The sequence below is a fragment of the Channa argus genome, chromosome 8 (assembly GCF_033026475.1).
Source record: "Channa argus isolate prfri chromosome 8, Channa argus male v1.0, whole genome shotgun sequence".
Lineage (NCBI taxonomy): Eukaryota > Metazoa > Chordata > Actinopteri > Anabantiformes > Channidae > Channa > Channa argus.
Window position 1 is genome coordinate 10,262,475 of NC_090204.1, and position 24,952 is coordinate 10,287,426.

The 24,952-nt window shown below is 38.7% G+C and overlaps 2 protein-coding genes across 2 annotated transcripts; both read left to right on the forward strand.

The window, feature by feature from the left end:
* Positions 1–6,841: 6,841 nt before the first annotated feature.
* Positions 6,842–14,084, forward strand: lpla (lipoprotein lipase a). The gene is made up of 10 exons (XM_067513810.1): positions 6,842–7,089; positions 7,909–8,114; positions 8,442–8,621; positions 8,902–9,013; positions 9,611–9,853; positions 10,562–10,804; positions 11,445–11,565; positions 11,806–11,988; positions 12,108–12,215; positions 12,744–14,084. The coding sequence occupies exons 1-10, from the start codon at positions 6,990–6,992 to the stop codon at positions 12,793–12,795; spliced, it is 1,548 nt and encodes a 515-aa protein (XP_067369911.1). The 5' UTR covers positions 6,842–6,989; the 3' UTR covers positions 12,796–14,084.
* Positions 14,085–18,625: 4,541 nt separating this feature from the next.
* Positions 18,626–24,886, forward strand: LOC137131788 (lipoprotein lipase). Its single transcript, XM_067513545.1, has 10 exons — positions 18,626–18,882; positions 19,644–19,834; positions 20,123–20,302; positions 20,542–20,653; positions 20,757–20,990; positions 21,083–21,325; positions 21,851–21,971; positions 22,165–22,383; positions 22,521–22,628; positions 22,712–24,886. Exons 1-10 carry the CDS (start codon positions 18,783–18,785, stop codon positions 22,731–22,733), a joined length of 1,530 nt encoding a protein of 509 aa, XP_067369646.1. The 5' UTR covers positions 18,626–18,782; the 3' UTR covers positions 22,734–24,886.
* The last annotated feature ends 66 nt before the right edge of the window (positions 24,887–24,952 follow it).

Sequence of the window (24,952 nt, forward strand, 5' to 3'; positions counted from 1 at the left end):
TAATTTTAAAGCCCTGTTGTATTTTAGTGCAATACTGAACATTTACACAAATTCACTGACTTGACAGCAATAACCAATGAGTCCAGTCGCTGTTTAATGGTTGGATCCACTGACTAAAGTCGATGTTCGTTTTTGTTATATTCACATTTCAAAGTAGAAACGTTCATGATTACATTTTCTACTTATTTGCAATCAGTATTGAGTTTGATGGAAAATCTGACCTCTGTCTACAGACCTCATAGGTCATGAGTACACCTACTGTCTGTTGGTTTATAAAGTAATAAGTTCCTTCTTTAGCATGAGAAATTTGAAGTGACAATGTTAACTGTAACTGGCTCAAAGTTCCTTTTTCCAGAAGGGGAGTTATTAACCTCTCAACAGATACTTCTGTTTTAATGCTTTGCAGATTATGCGTCATTTGGTAAGTCAGTAGCAAAATAAGGCTAACATCAAGCTGTGGCATTATTAACATAATAGCCATAATCACAAAACCTCAATTCTTTCAGAAGTGGAATCCTGTTCTGAATGAGATGCCAAATGCTTTAAACTGTCATTAACATAACAATTGACAATGGACATAATGGTTTACAATAGTTTATGACTAGAAAGCAATTTTTGATGTTCTGAAAATGACATTTTCCTTCTTCCTCACTTTGACACATTTGTCCCTGTTTTTGGCAGCCAATAAAATATGTATTTTGCCTTCATGTCTTTTTATCAAAGTGACATATCTACAGCATTGTTCAGATGCATACATTTGTCAACATCACTACTATTTGGCTTAACTTATTCCATTAGTTTCATGTGGAAACTTAAAAGCAACTACCCTGGGTCTACAAGCCACCCTGCCATTTTCCCTTTCTCCATTAGAGGGTATCCTATAACTGTAAATCATATTGAAGCTCCCCTGTTTCTATTTATTAGAAGCAACTATGACAACTGAGGTTTGTTGCCACTGCATGTGTACTCGAGATGTGAATGACAGTGTTACATATCTGAAAATAAAAATGGAGAAAGAAAACAGACCTAGAAGAGATGACTTGTGGATCACAGGAAGCTAGGAAATAAAATTAGGAGTTGCACCAAGGAGCCAGTGGCTGTTTCACCTCTTTTATCCTCTTCCCTTGAGTGACTGCTCCATCACAAACAGTCTCCACCAGATACAGAAAAAACACATTATATGACTAGGACTAGGGAGGAGAGCAGAGTGTCCGACACACACACACACACACTTAAAGGCAGAACAATTTCCACATACTGACACTGTGCTCAAGGTAATGATTTACATTACAGCCAGCGACTTACAGGGTAAGTACAGTGAACTTACTGTGTACCTATTATTAACAACTTATTTTTCTTATTTTCATCCTGTTGCCCTTTTATTCACCAAAGTTTGTTTATTGTTATCAAATACCAACAAATATACTGTACACTGTTACTAATAAGTACACAGTAAGTTCACTGTACTTACCCATAAATTGCGGGCTGTGATCTGAAGTGTTACCATGGTCAGTGTAACAATAAAACCCAATGAATGATCCTTAGTGTCCCCCCCATGCTGCGAAAAATTATTCAGGATTCCTAGACTTTAGATAATATGTTGATTTTCTCTGATGTCTAACTTAAGTGTCCTTCATGTCTGTGTGCCTGTTCGTCTTCCTTCATGTATCTACATCTGTATTTACAGTATTTAACAGGAACAAAGGCTTAATGACTGCAGCCGCTTATATGTAGCTCAGATGTTTGATAAATAAATAGGAGAAATAATGTGGGTGTTTGCTTTGTTTAGAAACTGTAGCTGGATTTTAAAACCATTATTTATATCACAGAAGGGTTCTTTAAAAGCAGTACATGACTAAACCTAATACAGGTTTAGTCTGGGTTCATAAACATCTGCATGTTTTGTTTTTCTCTGTCTAACATAATGTAAAGGTACAGCAGGTACATTTATATCTACACCAGGTGGCAGAGCCACACCTTTGTCCTGATCTTGCTCCGTGTTTTGCTGGCTCACAGCTCTGAAGCAGTGTCAGTGTGTGTGAATTTGAGATGATACAGCAGGGAGCTGAGGCAGGCCCCTAATGTTTATGTCCTTTCTTACATTTTAAGGTGTGTGCATAAGCTTTTCTGTGTGTTATACATGAGACCAATACCCCCAGGCTGCGCTGGGAGCTTCCTCGGACAACTGAGAGAAAACAAAGCTGAGAAAACATCTTAATGTTTAAATAGAGGTGAAGCTCAGTTCTACAGCTTGGCCTGCAGGGACAGAGGTCTACAGAGCTACAGGGGCCATAGAAAAATTGTGATCAGGTGTAGCTAGGAGCCATTATTAAGATTGATGTCACAGAAAATTAACTTGTGTTATGTTACTGTAGTCAGTAATTGTATTAACAAAGCTTTAATACAAATCCCTAATGTTGGAACAGAACACACTGTTTATTAAACACCTTACTAATATACGAAATCAAGTTGTTTTTTTTAAATTCAGATAGAATTAAACAAAAATAACAAATAATTTGAATAAAAAAGTTAATGGGAATTCCAATTACCACTGTAAAAGTACAGTCCATGTCCAGTGCCACGTGTGTGACTTTTACTCGCTGCTGACACCCAGATGCTGGCATCTTGTGGAACAGCTGAAATAAGAACCTTTTGAAACCCCGTCTTTCTCCTTAGTTGGGACATCACACAGTTGAGAAAGTCAGACCAGGTCAGACTGGTGCTAACTGCTGCAGTGTAGTCACCCAAGCCTCCCCTTAACTGACTGAACATGAGCCTTTCAAGTACTGGACACAGGACATATTCAGCCTTTTGAGCCGCTGCATTCCACTCACAACATATCCAAAATCCACCAACACACATGTGCCAGAGTGCTAAAGCAATGCCTGTGTTGGAGCTACTGGGATGGGTGTATGTTATGTAAAGAATACTTCAAGCTCGCACACAGAAGCATGCAGCTCTCATTTGTTGCACACATTGCGAGGTACATTACTATTCAGTGAGGGAGAAAAAAAGTGCTCTGTAAATGATGCATTTTGTTTACCTAGAAAGTTACCTCAGGCTTTAGCGATGACCTGTAAACAACATTTATTAGCTAATAAATTCTACATATAACAGTATATTTTTGCAAAACAAGTTTTTCTAGGAAGTGTATGTTATTTCCCTCCTGCAAAGCTTGGAGGTTTGTGCTCATGCTGACTTACTGGCAAGTTGAAATAAAGGGTTCATGAAACAGTAACACACATTTTACAGTGTACAAGGACAAGAGCCACGCTCAGTGCTGCTATGCAACACACCACTCTCTCAAACACAACTCACACATCACTTAAATTCCTTGTTAAACTGATGGCACAAGGCTATAACACAACATCTCCATGTCACCCTTGAATAGACGAATAAACACTGCCTTTCTAACAATCTTGTGGTTTTTTATGACCCCCCTTGTGCCCTTAGCAAGAGCCTCGTAAAATGCTCAACTCCCACAGTGGAGCCTGCAAGGGGTTTTCCTCTCCTAATTAATTTCTGAATGAACAGTGTGGTGTCAGCTAATTAGAGCTTTCTCTGTAGCTCACAGGCTACAGTACATGTAAAATACGAAGAAATTGTTTTTCTTTGACATTATTTAGGTCTCAGCAGAAAGGTCAGCAGAAAGGTCTTTTCATCTCCTGTTGTGTCTGGACAGCTGTGACATTGAAAAAGGGTTGAAACAATCAGATATTGGAGAACACACTGTGATTTCTGTCAATGAGGCAATGAAAAACAGTGCAAGGCTGGCCTTGCAGGGGCGGCAAAGGGTTCTGTTTGTGCAATGAGGATGTTACTTATAAAATATTTGTTATATACTATACACACACATAATGCTACATTGCACACTTACATGAAGACGTGATGCACGTAGGCTGAAAGGACAAAACAGTGAATGGTGGAGATTAAATAATCAGGCTGTGAAGAGAAGATGAAAAGAGGCAGAAGAAAAAAGGAAGATGGAGTACAATAAAAAGGACAAGGTGGAAGTTAAACCTCAGTTTAAAATAAACGATGTATGGATTCAGTCAGGAAACAACAAAATCAGTAGTCATACAGTATCTTCTTTCTGCAGGCTATGGATGAAGCAGCATGCAGAAGCAGCATACTGTACACACTTGTTGAAACACAAGGGGCCCCTGCAAATTCACTTGTAAAGTGTACTGCATCTTCCTGTGAAACCAAATCCCTGTTTTCCATTTTTCCTAGAATCAACCTTCTCAGTGAGTCATCAGAATAGATGTTTACACTGAGGATTTCACCATTTGGTGTGTGTTTGTGTGTTTGTGTGTGTGTGTGTGTGTGTGTGTGTGTGTGTGTGTGTGTGTGTGTGTGTGTGTGTGTGAGAGAGAGAGAGAGAGAGAGAGAGAGAGAGAGAGAGAGAGAGAGAGAGAGAGAGAGGTTGCATGGCTGATTAAATACATGTTGATGCATTGTAAGCCTCACTGCCAGGGATAAGTCTGAGCATGGCTGGCTTGATGTTATAGTGATTTAAGTTTTGCCCGTAGCTGCACCTGCAAGTACTTGCTACTCTTTTAAATCCTGTAAACACATGTAAATGCCAAGTGCCTGGTAAGAAAGAGTGAATTTATCATGTATTTAAATATTTTCAATCAGTTTTTAAACACCATCTGGACCTCAAACATCCAGCAGAATCATGATGTGAGAGGCTACAGCTGACATAATCTCTGAGAAGTGCAGAAGAATCTGAAGCCTTTAAAGTTTGCAAGACTTCTGAAGAAAAATCAGCTACAGGAAAATAAAGGAATTCCTCACCAGCAGGAAATTTATGTTCTGTCTGCAGTGATCTTTTAATTCCCTCAGCAGGTCCCAGTTTCAAACAAAAACTAATTGGAATTACAATTAAAATGGGATCTACCAGATCTGTATCCAGACGAATAATACAGCCTGCAGTCTACTGTATCTGTCTTTACGTAGCTGCTTCTCTCAGTCTTTTTCAGTCTATGTCTCTACATGTCTGCTCCATCTAACTCAGATTTACTCTGAAACAAACCCTCTTCTTCCATAAAGCTTAACGTCATGTCGGTGATGTTGTCTGGGTTTGTCGTACTCAGCCTATTTAACAGTCACGCTCATGCATGTCTCCCCTGTCGTTTATCACAGTGGTTCTCCCTTAGAGTCATGTCCTTAAGTGAATGTAAAGATCACAGGCTGAGATATAAACAGGCATTTCTATTCTGTCTAATTGCTGGGTTGGGCCTGTTGGTCTGACCATAAGCATCACCTCCCTAACATTTACTGGCACAATTACACACATACATACAAACACAACTAGCTGTTCATATACCTAGATGTGCTCAAATATGTAAGATGAAAGAGACAGCAGACTATATTTAGAAAGAGCAAATGTAGAGAAACAGTGGACTTACTAAGGAAAGCTCCTTAATAATGCAGAAATAACAGTCTTTCATTAGGAAAAGTGAATCAGTCACTTTCATTGTTTGTGTTAGTTCAATCTTTGCATTAAACCTGAGGACGATTAGTTAACCTTTACAGCTCAAGAACAATAGAATTTTTTCATCATTAATATTTCATGACCTACCCTTACTTGATGAGAAGTGCTTAGAAACATGATTTTAAATTTATGACATGTCTCAGAAAGATGTCAAAAACAATGTATTTTTTCACATTTAAAAACTGGAAACTCTTTAACCAACATTTATAGGATAAAAAAATATGTCGGCTGGGTTTTATTGTTGTTTCCTGTTTTATTGAGATAACAGGGCCCCAGTGAAACAAAAAATTTCCTGACACAGAAAGTATGCAAACAGTATATCTCAACAGCTTGATTTTATTAAGCAACTTGATATGAGACATGAATGTGTTTTTCTTTTCTTTTTTATTAACTTTTAAAGCTTTAATGTTTTTGTGATTTAAGGGCATTGGACAACCATGTGTTATCCAGTTGTGCCTGAGTTGTTCCTAAGATATAAGCAGCTAAGCAGCTCACCAGCGGTGCACCAATAGGAGAAGGGGCTATGTAACACACCCACACTGCACAAGAAGATCTGTCTGAGATATCCTGCATGTCCTGGATGCTCGGAGGCTGCATTCAATCAGACATTTTGCCCTGTGGTAACTCAGGGACTTCGTTTTTTTTTTCATGTAATGGTGAGACAATGGAACTCAACCTGGCAAGTCCAGTTGAAAGAACAGATGTATGTGTTTAAAGGTTATCAGACACCAAATCACAACACAGTGCTGTGTTAAACTCACAGCCAGCATCAGTTACATCTGTTACCATCACTAAAATCAACCTCATTCACTTATATATAAAGATAAGGATAATAATAATGTGAGCCATCTGTTGTATTGACAAGACTGCTCTTTGTGATTCAGATTCTTATTTTATTTGCTTTTGCTTTTTATTTTATGATTTTCTGAAACATTTTTTGCAAAGCACTTTTTAACATGTTATATACATAGAGATTTCTTCATTACTGTTACTTTCTTTTTTACTCCAGGATGAGATTTTGTATGAATTCAAGCATTTGTGGTGACAACTTTGTGACACACACACTAACACACACATTGAGGCCTTAAGTCTAATACATGTTTCCAGTACAGTTTCTAACATACCAAACAACTTTATTTAAAAAAATTTAATTAATAAATAAATAGAAACTATCTCTACCCTCTCTCGCTTGTTCAGCTTTGCTCTAAAGCTGATTATGAATGATTTCTTCAGTGATTCAGAGCTGAGACAAAGTTTAAACTCCGCCTTCTGACCAGCAACCAATCATGGCTCGATATTCAAATGAGCCCACCCATAAAGATGACTTGGAGACGCATCTGTGACAGACCGTACGCAAGTTCACTCCGAGTCTGCAACTCCGCACCACGTGACCGGCGCACCGTGGTGTAAAATTACCGATTGGAATTAAGTGATCGACCAACATACAGCTTTTTATTTAGGACCTTTTAGACCAGCACCCCTCAGTAATATGGGAAAACAAAATATCTTTGTTTTCACTGTTTGGGTAATTTTGGGAAAATTCTTTGCAACTTTTTCTTCTGACCCCGAAGGTGCCACCAGTGTCTTTGGTAAGACCGGACTAACGTGTGTGTGTGCGTGTGTGTGTGTTCAGATGGCCTACTTTTTTGCAGGAATTTTGTTACATGATAACATCTGCAGCTGTAATTATTTCAGTTTATGTAGTAAAGCAGGTCAGTTACTGCATGCTGCTCCGTGCTGACCGGGAAAAACCCTACGAAAAGATTTCAGAGTTCAGCTCTGCAGGTCTGAAATTCATTTCATACCATTCAGCTCCATGTGTGCATGAAGAAAAGCCGCTGCTGCAGATCTTTTGTCTACAGAAAGACAAGAGGGGGAAAAGCACAACAGTAACAATAGTAAACGTAGTCATTTAAATGAAATAAAATCACAATATTTTTGATTGAAAATATGCAGCATTCGATGTTTTATTGGACATAACGTCCTTTTTGACCCAATTAACTCAATTTTTCTGAATTTGGCAGTAAATTGGACTCACTAAAACACTCTAATCTCTTTAGAAGGATTTGTATTTTTTTGTTTTAATATAGCTTCATTTTGAAAATTCAGGCATTAACAGTATTATCAGTGATAAACGTCTTCTGGCAAATACAGTGGAGACAAAAGGTGGGACACTGTCCTGCTCTGTGCTTCCCTGGGACTGCAGGTTGACTAGTGGCATGAATATGTATAAAGAGTAGCAAGGTTTTGTTATCTTTCATAATCATAATCTTTCGTTGGTTGTAAAAAAATGTTTAACATCAGTGCAATTAAGTTTTTTTAAGTCAGCATTTGTCACAACTGGCAAAAAACATACTTTGTTTACTAAAAAAACAATAACCTGTTAACCTGTGCGTATGTTGTTACAGTAAACACCACAGTCACTGCTCCCCCTCTGCCAACCACTGCTGAATGGATCACAGACTACACTGACATTGTGTCCAAGTTCTCCCTGCGGACAGCAGACATCCCTGATGATGACATGTGCTACATCGTGCCTGGCCGGCCTGAAACCATCAAAGAGTGTGACTTTAATTCAGAAACACAGAGCTTCATTGTGATACATGGCTGGACGGTATGTACGACTAAATATACTGTATTTCACGTCTAATTTTAATCCACATATTATTATTTACATCCTCATAATAATCACATGTTGCATGAACCCAAAACTAGCAGGGGTTAATTCTTGCCAATGCAGTGCTGAAACAAAAAACTAAAACTATTTTAGAAAAAACACACACACAGTGGTGATTTCGTTCCGCACACAGTCCATGCTGCTCTTCACATAATGTCGTTTAGCACTAATAATGCAACAAGTTCTTAATCTGATGACACCCTGGCTGCTCTCGAGCACCAGGCCACAGAATGAAGGCTAACCGAAACATGTGTTTTACTACAGGTAACAGGGATGTTTGAGAGCTGGGTGCCCAAGCTGGTGTCTGCTCTGTATGAGCGTGAGCCAAGTGCCAATGTGATTGTGGTGGACTGGCTGACCCGTGCCAACCAGCACTACCCAACCTCTGCAGCCTACACCAAACTAGTGGGTCGTGACGTTGCCAAGTTTGTTGTCTGGATACAGGTGAGTGCTTTTGCTCACAGCTTGCAAGCTGGCCGACAGCTCAGTATTTAGTGGATCCTAGCCATTGTATGAACAACATTAAGGCAAACATCCCACAAATAATGCACTTATATGTGTGTCTTTTAAAGCTGGAAGCTTGCATGGTTTTGGGAATGTGTAACATCCCGCCAAGTAATCCTTGTTCATGTGATAATGTCCTAATGTCTACTGAGACTTTGCCCTGTGCAGCTTTCTCTTTATTTTAATTCATTCAGTATCTCAACCTTCTCCTCCACTTCAGAAAGAGCTGCAGTTGCCCTGGGATAGGATTCATCTCTTGGGTTACAGTTTGGGAGCACATGTCGCTGGAATCGCCGGAGACCTAACTGACCATAAAATCAGCAGAATCACAGGTGAGTCTTAACTCAGAGATCTTCACAGCTAACATTACACACAGTAAAACAGTGGATAGCTGGTGTTCTCAGCTCTAATAGGTCACATAATAATAGGCTTTACTCATATTGACTCAATATTCATTTAAATTAATTAATGGAGAACTCTGATACTTCCACTGTACACTGACCTCACATAAGCATTTTAACTTTTAGAGGCTCTTTTTAAATCTTAATATTAAAAGTAATTCTCTGAGCCACTGAAAACCAACTACTGGACTGTAATGTGTGAGCATGTTTTGTTCCAGCTCAGTTAATAAAAACAACATACCACACCAATGAAGTATAATCTCGTGGCGATTACATTCCAAGCCATGTATGTGGGTCCAATCCCATTTGTCAGTTTGACATTTCTCTAACTTTGAATCCCCTTTGACCTGCTTAATGCTGTATTTAGTGAGGCTCGGTGGTTCTGCAGAGCTGCACACTCAAATGTTTTCATGTAGAGCTTTATAGGCAGATCAAACCATGCAGGAGATCTTCTTTTTCATTTTGTGTCTTCTTCCACACACTCTCATCAGTTGAAAACTAATTCTTCACTCTCCTTTTTCCATCCAGGTCTAGATCCAGCTGGTCCCACCTTTGAGCACGCAGATGACCAGAGCACCCTGTCCCGAGATGACGCCCAGTTTGTGGACGTCTTGCACACCAACACCAGAGGCTCCCCAGACCGCAGCATCGGCATCCAGAGGCCAGTGGGCCACATCGACATTTACCCCAATGGAGGAACTTTCCAGCCAGGCTGTGACATTCAGAACACTTTACTGGGGATCGCACTGGAAGGGATCAAAGGCCTCCAAAGTATGTTCTCCAAATATTTTCTGTTGTTTGTTTTTTACTGCACCTCTGCATGGTGTAATGAATTTTTGCTAGTATGCATAGGTTTATAACGTTGTACCTGCCCTATTTTGTTTCAGACAGTTGATCTGAATTTCTACCTCAGTGTTTGCATGTGTCCTGCAATCATTATCAGTGGCCCTTTGAGTGTTTTTCATACATCATATATGCTCTTGGGTATGTGTGGTGTTTTGTGGGATGTGCAAAGTCTACGTGAGCTGTAAAACAAATTTCAGGAAAACCTGTTACTCCAGCTGCTCTCACCTACTGGCACCAATTTTCTTCAGCTCCTACGTGTGACACATTCCACCATAAACACAAATCTCTGTCCACATTACGGTGAAAGATTTGTAATACCATGGTTGCAAATCATTGATAAAAGGTTGCAAAAGCCAAGAATTTCAATGTCTCCCTGCAGCCATAACATGTCACGAACATGTTCTTTTTTATGACAAGATGAAAGCCTCTTTTCATGTTTCGCTGTTTCAGTCCCTCGACTGTTAACAGAGCCAGGCAGAACTAAATGAGAAATTCCATCTGGTTCAGCAGTCGACACTGACAACGGAAGAGCCATGAAGAGCCACACATAAGGCAGACATTTTCTATGTTGAATGATGTCATCTGAGAAAAGACAAGAAGGGTCTTATCTTTTCTGTGCTCTGTATGTTTCAGACATGGACCAGCTTGTCAAATGTTCCCATGAACGCTCCATCCACCTGTTCATTGACTCTCTGCTGAACATCCAGCAGCAGAGCTTGGCCTACCGCTGCAACTCAAAAGATGCCTTCAACAAGGGCCTGTGCCTTAGCTGCAGGAAGAACCGCTGCAATAAACTGGGCTACAACATCAACAAGGTCCGCACATCCCGCAGTGCCAAGATGTACCTCAAGACCCGTGAAATGATGCCTTACAAAGGTAAATGGCAAGGAAAAAACATATCCACGTATAGTTAATATGGTAGAAAATAGAAGAAAAGCACTCACTTACCAAACAAAAATGTTGATTTATGTGCTTTAATAAATATTACTGAGCATTAAAATTATTTGTTAAAGTAATCCTCAGTGTATGAGCTACTGTTGCTAAATGTACTTATCTTAAGTTTGACTACTTCTATGAGTTAAAAATAATTTTAGTACAGTTAGTGCTGCTATAAAGAGGCCATACATGTAATCTTGATCAGAAGATGGCGTCTTCATGTGTGTGTACAAGAAGCAAACAAACAGGATGCCACATGTAGAGGAGGTCATGATTATTTTTGTGGTTGGGAGTATGCTTTGTATGCATGTGGTACACTGAGTGGAAACAGTTTTAGGCAGTAGTATTTATTGTTGGTTAAATGATGCTGATACTTTAGAGATTCACATGAAACCTTGGCTTTTTAGTGCATAGTTTGCATAGTTTAGGATTTCTTCACTGGAACATGGTTAAGTTTAAATGTAGAGAAGGATTAATGTTATACAAGAGCTCTTCTGGTATTATTACAATGACTGAGTAAAAGAGTGTGAGTGTAACATTAAGGTGGACCCTCATTAAACCATTTCCTCTCCTCTCACAGTTTTCCATTACCAGGTGAAGCTGCATTTCTTCAGTAAGGACCAGCTAAGCTTCACAGAGCAGCCCATGAAGATTTCTCTGTATGGAACCCATGCAGAGAAGGAGGACATTTCCTTTGTCCTGTATGTAAACCCAACACCAAATGTTAAATGTCCAACATGCAATTTAGAAGGAAAGTAAACAGATGGTCAGCTAGAATGTTTCCATCCAAATAAAGATCAGAAGGATCAGAAGATATGTGCTGCTTACGTTATACACGTGTGTGTTGACACACACACATACTAAGGATGCCTTTAACGATTCTGTGGACAGACATATTTGAGCAACTGGTCTTTTAATTTTTCTCTCCTTTGACTTTACAGGCCTGTCCTGAACAGCAATACCACTCTGTCCTTCCTGATCACCACTGACGCTGATGTCGGAGACCTGATGATTGTTAAACTGCGTTGGGAGAAGGACACGATTCTCAGCTGGTCTAACTGGTGGGGCAGCAGCCAGTTCCACATCCGAAAAATGCACATCAAGTCTGGGGAGACCCAGTCCAAGTAAGCTGTCACCACTACAAAGATCTACAAAAAACTGGTGCACATTTAAATATAAAAACCTAGTGATGTTTTCTTTTTTAGTTTCCTGAAATATGTTTTTTAAACTTGCTCAAATTCAGAGTGATCTTCAGTGCAAAGGAAGCAGAGTTTGCCTACCTTGTCAGGGGAGGGGAAGATGCCATCTTTGTCAAGTCAAAGGAGGCCAGCGTGAGCCGTAAAAGGAGGCTGTAAGTTAAAGTCACAGTAAACAGAAACGTAAAAGTTTTTAGTTTAAATTTAATCCTTTAGAAGATCTTATCAATTTTCACTATTGGCAGAAACTGTTGGCCCAAACCTTCCTCCACCAAAAACAAAATATTGGTAAATTATGATGAGGAGGAACAGCTACTGACTGATCAGATGCTCCTCATGACATATTTTTTCTAGCTACTGCAGCTTCTGGCACATGATCACATTTAAATAGATAAAAATATGTTTTTAAAGATAAGTCCTAAAGGTATAATTCATAATTGGTATAAAGCAGGAGCAACTGAACAACAGGGTGGCAGGATTAGTAATTTGGAACATTTTGTCATTGCACACTAATTATTAATTATTCCTGCTATTCAACATAACTACTGATAGAAAAGTGTAGTTGCTTTGACTCGAACTGGCCACCACACAATGAATACAACATTTACCCTAAAGTGACACCCCCACAAGCCCTGTTATGTGTTCTCAGAGTTCTCCTACTCACTGTCTTGTCTCCTCTCCAGGAATCACAAGCTAAATATGGAGGGCAGTCTTTTTGGACAGAATGACGCTTGAAGTTTGCAACTGAACACGCCCATGTCATGCACATCATCCCTTTCTACACACATAGCCAAAGATGGACAGCATGAAGCAACGCTGGGAAAGCCTTTGCAAGTAACTGGACACATATTTACCACTGTATGATTCCTCATAGTTTTTCCTGATCTCCCAGTGCAACCAACCCAACCTCATCCATAGTACTGAACGTCATTTTGGTCAAGGACTCTCTGCTCTCTCTGAAAACTCTCCCTGCTGCTGACAAATGTTACTGGGTTTTTTGGGATGATGTGCAAATATTTTTACAAATTCAAACTTTCAGTAGCTTTTGCTGCATAACCTTGTAATTGTTTATGCTAATATAGCCTATATGTACTTTTTATACAGATGTAAATGCATTTTGAATTCCCGGTGTGCTTTTTTTGCCTTTGTGAACTTGAATTATTGTTTATGTTTAAATGATTCAGAGTGACAGGTATAGTTTAGGCACATCTTTTTGTTTTTTAGTTTCTTTTATCTTCAGTGTTTGTCTTTACCTATCCACTAATTGCCAACTATTGACAGGGACCAAAGAAGTATTTACTATTTACTGAATGGAGAATCACAGCAGCCTTTGTAAATACCACTTTAATCACTATTACAGTATATGCATGTTTTTTTGAATATGACTTATGTGCTAATCTCTGATTTTTGAATCCAGGCTTGTTCTGTGATTATGTTTGGTTATTGTGTCACTGGTCACTTTAAAAGGCTCTCTGCCCCTGCAGCCATTTTAGATTTTAAGGTCATTGAGAGAGCAGTTCAACAGGGACATACAGTATTTAGTTTTGTTGATTATACTGTCCTGAAAATGAATTAAGGTCACTTTTAAATGATCTAGTATGTCCTACTAAACCTCATGACCAAGTTAACATTGTTTCTCCTGGGACAGTTTACCTTATTGACTGAGCTCAGCCCTTATTTAAAAGGTCAATTATTACAAAATTGCTTACAAAATAAAAATGCAGCGCTTTGTAAATTGTGATGGACCGGCCTACTTGATAGCCATAATACATCTTAAGAATACGTCATACTGTATTTATTGAATGTACATTTATATATTTGTATATTAAGCTGTAATATATTTTGGCAGGCTTCCATTGTCTGCAATTTTTATAAATGAAGCATTTTGTGATTTTAAGGCTTTGGAAAGATTAATGAAATTGGTCTCCATGCCAGCTGTTGAATGCATTTACTTTTATGAACTGAAATGCAGTGCACTGTATAAAGTTAGAGCCCAGGATGGTTGAATAAAGAGATAAACCACACATTTTAATTTTCTATACTGCTTAAATTGCTTTTAGATAATAATTCAATTATTGAGCCATCAACATATTATCAACATCTGTTTGAGTAAGTGTCACTCACCATGTTAGACATGTAACAACATGGGTAAGCACAAGTCTCGTCAGATTAGTGTAATAAATGATTAGTGTGCCTAATGGCAGCTCGCTCATTCAAAAAGCTTGTAAAAATATGTTGAAATGTCAGTGGTGACAGATGATCTATCTGAGGCAACCGCCCACAGTAAAGACTCAGGGGTTAATATCTCCTGAAACTCATACTTGACAAATCTTTCACCAGAGATGAAAGATTTGTTACTCTAGACAATAATACAAACTTTTTTGTTTGAAAAAGATTTTTAATAAATGTTATTGGGTCTTAATTTGGAATCAATTTCTTGAACACGGGAGAATGAACAAAAGCTCCAGAGAGTTTGTATTAGTTATAGAGCTCTGAGATGGGAAATGCAGTGTCAAAAAAAAATATACACACCACCTATAAATCACAAGTAACAAAAAAACTTGCAGTTTGACACAAAGTATTTCCTTCTTACCCAGTGTTTTCACCATAACACAGTGTACAGTATGTGCCCTTAGGGTCTGAGTAACAGGTTGGATGCATTTCCTTCCTCATATAACGTTCCAAGGCCTATTATTTGAACGCACTCTTCACATTAAATGCTTACGTTTATTTACCATCAGTTCAAATTCTAATTTCAAATATGTCCATTATGTCATAACTAACTTTTAGCCACACTAATGTCATGGTTAAACGGTTGCCAGTGTCATGGGCTCTAAGGTCAAATATATTGAACTGCTGGCCACTTATAGGCCAAAACTACTACCCATGTCCCGCCAGCCTTTACGATACTTATACCATGTTAATAACAGAATGAGTCCAAGTACAACAACACACGAACCCCAAAATGTATACTTGCTTTTATTGTTTATAATACATGTGTAGTGGCTGCCAAAACCACTGACTCAAAGATCAGAAGTTTTAAAGTTCAAGTTAATCAAGCAAATGCAAAAACTTGGCAGACTAGTAGCAGAACTTACCCAAATGGAGATCAGGACCAGCAGATCCTAACATGCACAGTTCTGTCTGACTCCACTCAGGAGAGAAGTTAACATTTTTGCAAGTTTTTTAAATTTGCTTATTCAACAGCTTCATCAGTAACATCAGGGTTAGCTTACATTGTACAATGAATGACGTGATGTGTGATTTATTTTAAACTATTCTCCTCTCAACAACGGAAAAATGTTATACAAATGACATATATTGAAATATCAATGGCTTTCATCTTGTCCCTACAGGGATCACCACAGCAGAATGTGTTCCGCACGTTGATTTGGCGTGAGTATTTAACGCTGGATGCCCTTCCTGCCGCAACCCTCGCATTTTTTTCATTTGGGCGCCTGAACGGCACCAAGGTGCCCCTTGGTGGCTGGGTGGGGCCACACCAGTTAGGGTGGGATTTGATCCCTTCTGCATTCCAAGCCAATGTTCTATGCATTGAGCCACCAGGTCCCATAAATTACATATATTATAATAATTTTCATTATTAGGTACAGTTCAATGTAACTATTAAAATTCAGAAAATGTTTAATGACATACCATATTTAAGCACATTTGGTACACTATAACGTCAGTGGCTACTTTTCAATGCAGGTAGGTATACAGTCTGTCAAACATGGAACCAATATGCTTTTGTTTTCCTAATAAAGGTAGATATGCTTCGTAATTTATGCTTATGCATCACAGTTGCATTGTGTGCAAGGTTTTTACACTTTTGGTTTGTTTTTTTCAGTTTCCTACTATTTAGATCCGAACAGAAAAAACTGTAGAACTGCCCTGTTTGATGTGTTGCTTCCTCTTTGAGTCGAGTCCATACAACACAAAGAGTTGCTCTGCAGTACCACTAGTGGTCCAAAACTCCACAATGCTTCTTTATAACTGGTTGTTTTTACTAACATATTAAGTAACAGTGAACTAATCCAAGCTATTAGTGAGAAAAACAACTGTGATTCCTTGAGTTTGTGGTTTAATTTCTAAGAAACAGATTCCCACTCATCTGTGACGGGAGAGGAAATTAACCAATTTGAAACTAGACAAAAATAAATACGTGAAAAAATGTTGTTTCAGAATATTCCAGCTGCTTGGACTTTAATCTGCCTCTAATATGAGAAGTAGTAAATCATTGCTAATGTATCACAGTCAAAACAGGAACATGTCTCATGTAGACCTCTGACATTTCTGATCTTGTACAAATCATGAGCTTTCAAATGCCATTTGCTTGACAGCAACTTTAGTAGCAAATTTACAAACACTGCTAAGACTCTTAATTCAGAAAGGGTTAAAATCCAATGTTTGATCTTAACCATGCATTTCTAGAACAACAACACGTGACAACTGCACAAAATGTACAGAAAATACTTGTCATATACATATACATATGTATACATATACATATGTCATACTTGTCATATACATATCTTTTTTGGGGGGTCGAAAAGGACACAGGGAGGACTCAGACTTGCATGTGGGAATCTGAACATGTGCAACATTTGATTATGTGACATTCCTCGAAATGAGCTTAAGCAATGAGTCTTGGAAGTAGAATAAATTGGAGACATTTGGTTGTCTCCAACATTTGCGAAGTAGTACTATTTGTCCACTTTTCGTCTCTGCTGGCACTGAGAACTCTCTGCTGTGGAGGTCTGTCTGTAACTCTTCATTTTCACCTTGCCAACACGTGAGACAACTCATCTTTTCCTAGCAAAGATGAGGGAAACAGCATTTGCTTTCAACTGGAAGATAGCATTTTGATCATTTCAATCAACAGACAATAACACAAAGTGAGCGAATGCAAAAACTGATATCTCTTGATTACAAACTTATATAGACCCTAATTTCAGCCCTTTGTAAAAGCCAATTTGGCCTATTTTTGGTTTTGCTGGGCCACTCAAGAACAGTCAGAGACTAAAAGTCTCTTTTGTCACTTGTGCCTTGTCTTTGGACTCAGAAATGTCTCAGGTCTCGTGCTCTTTGGAAGAGGTTTCTTCATGGTCGTTTATGTATTTGGCAGCATTTACCTTTTCTCAATTTTCTCAGTTTCTCTCCAGTCTCCTTTTCCCTGATGCTGAAAGCCGGCTGTTGCGTGTTTGGTCATATCCCTTATTTTGGTCCTTTCTGTGGAGTTACTCAGAGTCTTTCAATCACACCGGATGTGTGGGGGAATGTATACCTTGTATTCATTTATCTTCTAGGTTTAGTGTAGTTTTCTATATTTAGAAATCTGTCAGTGAACCTGGGAGTAACAGCAGTTTTCACTTCTCCGTTTGATCTGATCCAGTTTGGTGCCTTTGAGATGTTAGATTATCTCATTAATTAAAAATGTTAATACAAATTAATTATCAGACTAACTGATAGTTGGCTATGGTATCATTGGTTTGTTGCAGCAATTGTCAACACATGTTTGAACTGCTCAACTGACCTTTATGCCAACAAACGTAACAACCGTCACCACATCAGCCTCCCACCCAGTTTTAGGCAACAAACGGGTGAGAGAACGTCGACTGCTCTTGCGTGAGTATGAGGACATATCTCCTGCTGCCATGCATTTTGGGAGTGAAATGCTCTCTGCAACAAGTCAAAGGTTAAACTTGGGAACTATTGCAAATAAAGAATTTGCTATGATAGCAAATCATAGAATGGGTTTGTTGTTTGATCAACGATGTCACTAAGCCGTTACATTTACAATAATTATAATACAGTACAATACTGATATAGTATAAGTAAATATATTTACCAACATAAAGCACTGAATAAGTCACATACCATTATATTGAACAAGCCTATATAAAACTGCAATTCAGTGATCTTTAAAACAAAAAGTGATGTTAGTTGCATGCTCTTAATATTCTCTAATTATAATCATTCATTCATATTAATATTGTGTAAGTTGGAGCCTGGTACTTGCAAAGGGATCTAACTCAGCTTGTGTTGTCCCTGTTTTCTCTCTCTCATATCATCTGATTCCATGACAACAGCAGGTCAGTGAAACAGGGCCCCAAAATACCTTCACCTATATGTCAGCGGTCACCTAGGTGACCGCTGACATATAGACTGATGGCTGGGGACGGGTATAGCTCATCCATTACCAGAAGGGTCAGCGGTTTGACTCCCGGGCCTCTGGATACAAGTGCAAGCGAGTATTTTCACACATGCAAAACTGTGTGTTTATGACTAGTCTAGTTTTCTTAGTTTAAAATGTAAAATTCCATAAATGATTGAATCATTAGTTCTTCTGTAACCAGCTAACCAGTCAATTAATTAAATAATTGCTATCCTAACTAGAGACATGCAAATAAAAACACGAATAATTCATTCTACGGGTTTTAATGAGAAGAAATATTGTCAACCGGTGTTAACTCTACTCATAAAGCGGTGTAACTATACGTTCCACATATTTTTCCGATCCCCGCCCGAGGTTCATCAGCCAATGGCTTGTCAGCGGTGCTATTTAAGACTCGGTCACTACAAGGTGGCTCAGATAGCAGTGGTCTGCGCGTAACAGGACGCACCGGGTTATTCTCCGGAATACAGAAGGAAAAAATACACTCCTCTGCTACCAGAACCGATCCATACAATTTAACTTAGAGGAATAAGCTGAAAAAGAAATGAAATCGGGGCAAGTTGGGTTTCTCTACTTTCTGGCTTTGAATGCAGCTGTGCGGTATGTGACGTCCTTGGATGAAGAGCTCGCAGACTCGTTTCTTGGTGAGTTGCCAGTTTAATCTCGTCCACGTTTACGCACATCAACCATCGTCTCTACGAGGATTAAAGTTTCTGTTGCAGAAACTTGCGATGTAAAAATTCATTTGAAGGAAAAGTGTTTATTTGATTGTGTGTAGTTTGAACTGAGAATGACTTGTCTGCACAACACAGATTACAATCTATCACGTGTCTGTGACTAAACTTTATCCTTGTACTTTCTAACAAAGATATAACTTTTAACAACTGGGTTATAATTGTCTGTATTTTTTTTGTCTCAGGCAGAATACATATATTCAAATACAACATGAGTTATAAGGAGCATTCATGTTTACAAGACGAGTTTATCCCCTTGTCCTCCTCAGGCCTATGCAATGCCAGTCTGTGTGTGATTACATCCACCCCCATCCTCAAAACTAGCACAACCCCCAGTCGGGTTGTGTCAGCTGACTGTGTCAGGACCAGTGAAAACTTGGGCATATTATAGTGCGTGAAGTAGCAGGAACAAAGCAGGTTTCTATGGAGCTCAGTCTGACCAAGTGAACTAAAACCCCTGAGAACGGATCTTGTCTAAGGTGGAAACTCATTTACTGAGGGGCCCCACATATTGGAACCAGTCACTCAGTTAGCTAGTCAGGCGTCTCTGGGAGCCAGAACATTAGTTGAGATTTACAGAAAATCGCAAGGTGAATTTAATCTTCCCTCCTCAAGCTCTAAGCATATGGTACCATAAATAGTACTAATTTGTAAACGTTGCCAACTTTCAGGGAACTTCCCTCTGGAAAACCTGTTTGACGACAAGGGTGACAGCCATCAAACTGTCGCCAAATTCTCCCTCCGCAGACCATCCCATCCTGATGATGACCTGTGCTATATTTTTCCTGGAAAGCCTGATTCCCTGGCAGCCTGCACCTTCAACACCGCCTCCAAAACCTTTCTAGTAATCCACGGATGGACGGTGAGCAAAGATGCCATAGCCTGTTATGACCTGTTCCTGTCTCTCACCTTTGTTCGCTTGACTTTGGTAAAAACCCTTCTGCCTGGTAGCTACAAATTCAGGTGCTACATTGACTAACCATAGTCACATAGTTCACTTTGTTTTAGCAGTAGGTAATATCAAAGAACTTGCTGTAAAGATGATCTGGAACAGGTTTTGATTTAACAAAATGGAATATAAAACCTAGAATTTATCTTGTTGAAGTGTATATATTCTATTTTTTTATATTTTTGTTTGTCATTTCTACAGCTGAGTGGTGTGTTTGAAAGCTGGATGACTAAGCTGGTGGCAGCGCTATATGAGAGAGAGCAGACGGCCAACGTTATCGTGGTGGACTGGCTGAGCTCAGCCCAGAACCACTATGTGGTTGCAGCTCAGAACACCAAAGCAGTGGGACAAGAGGTCGCTCGCTTCATAGACTGGATTGAGGTCAGTGAATGTTAAAAAATGTAAAAAAAGTTACCGGATTCATAGCAAAATGCTACACTTGTCAATATCTAGGTCTACGTCTAGACATTTTTCATGCCCTTTTTATCAAAAGGCAGACACAGAGAAGGCTAATAGTCAAATAAATGCCTTTTGATAATTATTTTTTAGTTTGCTATGTAAAGTGGGTATTTATCTGCTGTTTCTTTTAAACCCAATTTTTGTCAATGTACTTTTAAAAGGAAACCACCAACATGCCTCTCGAGAACATTCATCTGATTGGTTACAGCCTCGGGGCTCATGTGGCAGGGTTTGCAGGCAATCATGCAACCAATAAAGTCGGAAGAATAACAGGTAAACATTTATTGATACATCTTGTGTGCTTGCATTTATTTGTTTAGTTAACTGTGAGTTCATTGTCTAATTTGTTGTTGTGACTCCCTGCCGGATTCTGCAGGTCTGGACCCAGCTGGGCCTGACTTTGAGGGGGAGCATGCCCACAGACGCCTCTCACCGGACGATGCTCACTTTGTGGATGTCCTTCACACCTTTACAAGGGGCTCACTGGGTCTCAGCATAGGGATCAAGCAGCCTGTCGGTCACGTAGACATTTACCCCAACGGAGGCAGCTTCCAACCTGGCTGCAACCTCAGAGGCGCTCTGGAAAAGATTGCTAAGTTTGGGATATTTGGTAAGGCTTTAAATTAATAGGTTGAAATGTTATAAAGTTTAAGACAAAGTATTAAACCTTTGATTGTATGTATTATGTGGATTTCTCCTCAGCTATCACTGATGCAGTGAAGTGCGAACATGAGCGCTCGATCCACCTGTTCATTGACTCTCTGCTAAACGAGCAAGAAGTGGCCAAAGCTTACAGATGTAGCAGCAATGATATGTTCAACCGTGGCATGTGTCTCAGCTGCCGGAAAAGCCGCTGCAACACGGTGGGCTACAACATCAGCAAGGTCCGCAAGCCTCGCAATGTTCAGATGTACACCAAGACACGAGCTTCTATGCCTTTCAGAGGTCAGTGGGCAGTTACATCAGAATAACAAAGTGGATAGTTTGGTTTGTGGAGGAGTCACGAGTTTCCTATCGATCTTTATATTATTACAAAAATACGGTCAAGAAGCCAAACTTTAAAAACACTGTTTTAAAAAGTGTCCACAAACCCCATGAAGCACAGTGTGTGTCTATGCCATAGAGCTAATTTTTGGTCTAAAAACTATTAAGTCACAACAATAAACTGCAGAAAGGAGTCCTTTTAACCGAGCGTGGTTGTTAACAAATGTCATATTGTAAACAATTATTTTTTCCTTTGCTAACTTTCTTTACAAAAGAATCATTAGAAAATTGTGTGCATTTTTGATGGAATTGTAAATTTTGGCAATTAAAAAAATATAGAAAACAACAAGCCTAGATTTATTATCAATTTGCTCATTTGCAGATAAATTTTGCTGAACCAACTAAATCAAAGCAGGAACAGCTGTGTCACAGTATCCTACATGTCTTAAGTTTCAAAGTGGTGCACGTTGTTGCTCTGTCTTACAGTTTATCACTATCAGCTGAAGATTCACTTCACCAGCAGGATGAACCGTTCAGAATTGGAGCCTTTGATCACTGTCTCGCTCTTTGGAACCAAGGGAGAAGCTGAAAACCTGGAACTTCAGCTGTGAGTGAGCATTCATAAACTCTCCCTGTGACCGACATCTTGGAAATTGTTTTGTAACATGCACAGTAGTCGCAGAACACAAGGTCGAAATCCAAAGCAGTTATGTGTATGGTGAGGGGTTTATGAGATTAAACTAAATGAAAGATTCCTGATGAGGGGGAGGGGACTGATACTCTCCATTTTTACCTGTCAGAAAGGAGAAAATAGCAACAAACAAGACACACTCATTTCTTCTGGTGACAGAGAAGGATATCGGTGACTTGTTAATGCTGAAGTTTAAATGGGAGGAAACGAGTGGCTGGTCGGCCTCCAACATGTTGAAGATGGTTTCTTCTTGGTGGTCTGGTGACTCAGACAGCAGTAACATGGAGGTTCACAAAATCCGCATCAGAGCTGGGGAGACCCAGCAAAAGTAAGTGTATGTTATAGTTTCGAAACTATTTCTGCAGAATGTGACAAAAATACATATTAGCATTCACACTTCAACAGAGTGCTTCCCTATACCCTTAACCTTTAGTGATGTGGTCTTATTAATCACTTATGTTTTAGGATGGTGTTCTGTGTAAAAGACCCAGAAGCTAAGAGCTTAACACAGGAGCTTACGTTTGTGAAATGTAAGGCTCCGTGGAGGTCAAACTCAAAACTAACTCCAAAAAGGTAAGTTACATGTTTACCCCACCTTATTACTATTTCTATCTTCAGAATTAATGCTGATAAATAACCTTTAACTTTATCTGTAGAGTAACTCTGGAGAAGCACTGACAAAACACAAGGACAGTTGGAGGGTCTCTGGTCCATTTCAGCACTTAGGAAATAATTTATACATGTGTAACTTATTTTATTTCTCAAATTATACAAAACCTTTACCACCTTGTAAATATCCACTTACGTTTGCAGTTTATTTAACACAATATGCGTGTAAATGACTGCATCATATTTTGTAAAAAGCTGTTTTAATGAAACAAAGCTGTAACTTCCTCATTATACCATATGCTATTCAGTCAAGTTGAGTCACTCAGAGACCCACAAAGTGAAAGGCCTGACAACTGAATGTACTATAATGGTTCTGGAAGTACAAATGTCATATGCAAAAAAAAGTTACATTTATAACCACTGTGAAGATACAAGGTACATGTGTAGTTCTGTTATAATACAGTAATGACAACAAAGCAAATAACTAAGGCACTTAACAAATCAAAAGTGGTAAACAGTCAATAAAATACAAACAGTATGATGATGCTACAACATCTGGTGAGTTGTAAATTAGTAATGAAAGTTAGAAATACTGAAGAGACATTGAGGCAGAGTACAGATGCTAAATGGCCATGATGTGTTCTCTTTTACTTGTTTTGTTAAAACTCTGTCAGCTGCATTTTATTCCAGCTGCAAACTGTTGTTTTTTTCCTTTTTTTGGAACAGCTCAGTTAAAAGTTTTTTGCAATAGTAAAGATGAGTTTCTTTGCATCATCAAGTCCCAGATATGATATGGAAAATATTGTTTTTGTGACACAGTCAGTGTGCTTTCTAAAACTTGTAGTAACATGCACATGTTGTGACATCCAGACCAGTGTGTCTGATTGAACAGGGTTTCACCAAAATTTCCAAAATATGCAACTTTTCTTCTTTGATTCTGCACCCGCTAATATTACTAATTTACTACTGCTTTAGTTTTTCTCTTATTTAATTTTCAAATAATCAAGTTGTAAAATTCTTTGTCTGTTTTTCTCTTGATGTTGTTTTGATCACTGGGAGGTAAATATATGAATCATCTAGGTATCAATGGCACAACATAATACCATACTGTGGTGAAATACCAAATAATAGTTTCATCCTGTTTGTCAGTATTTTGTGATGTGTTGTTTTACAATTGGCACTTAAATGTAGGATTTCCTTCCGCACTTTCTCTGATGTCATTCAAGACTTTTAAGTTGTTTCTGGGCTACACCCACTCCTGAAGCTCTATTGACATTTGTCATGAACATTGTTGATACTCAGGAACTGTTTTAACTTTTTATATTCTGCTACGATCCTGAGCTGGGGTCTAGCTCACCGAGTACTCTAGCTCACTAAGAAATTAACAATCCCAAATACTTCTTTAGTAACATACTGCACAGCTTTCATTGTATGGAAATGGTTCATGGTCCACATTATTTACCTTTATGTGTTACCTAACTAATGCACGACCTGACAGCGCATTCACCACTGCGGCTCTCAGCTCTATAAGTGACTTTGGGACCTTTTTTCAATGTGCCTTAAATCGTAAATAGCCACCAGAAGTAAGCTTTTTAAAAAATTTCTCAATGTAATGCTTTGTTACTGTTCACCTGAGTGTTATTGTTATTATGCTATGAACTTGTGGCTTTTACTGAACAATCTGAACAAGCAAAATATTTTCTTTATGAATATGTTCTATTTCAGCATTTTAACTGCTGCTCCTCTGCATGAAGTGTTACTTTAAAACCGTTAACTCGAATAAGTGCCTTATGGTTTGTCTGTCATTTTTCTGTTAATGTGTCTAAACTTTATAAGGTACATTGTGTTAGTGTGAGGTAGACATAATGTCAGCTTTGTCACTTTGTTGTGCTGTCTTACTGAATGCCTTTTCCTCGGTGCTTCAGGTAGTTTCCATAGAAATTGGTACTGTCAGCATTGTGAATTCATTTCCACCTATTAAAAAGCGGAAATGATTTCTTTTGCACTGAAAATGGACAGGAATGTTTAAGAAATGTCTTTGACAAGTTTTTGTAAATAGTATCACTGATTAAGGATTTTATAGTATCTATCACTGTCACTTATGTTAAAAGTTTTACATGTAGGTGAATTTAATGTGTAAAATGTGCATTTCTGTAATTGTTATTTTTGTAAATATTTAGTATACTGTATAAATTCTTTAATAAACCAAAATTCCCATCAGACAGGTCATGTTGAGCCTGACATTTATTTTAGTGTTGTGACAGTGGAAAATTATGATAAACCTTTTT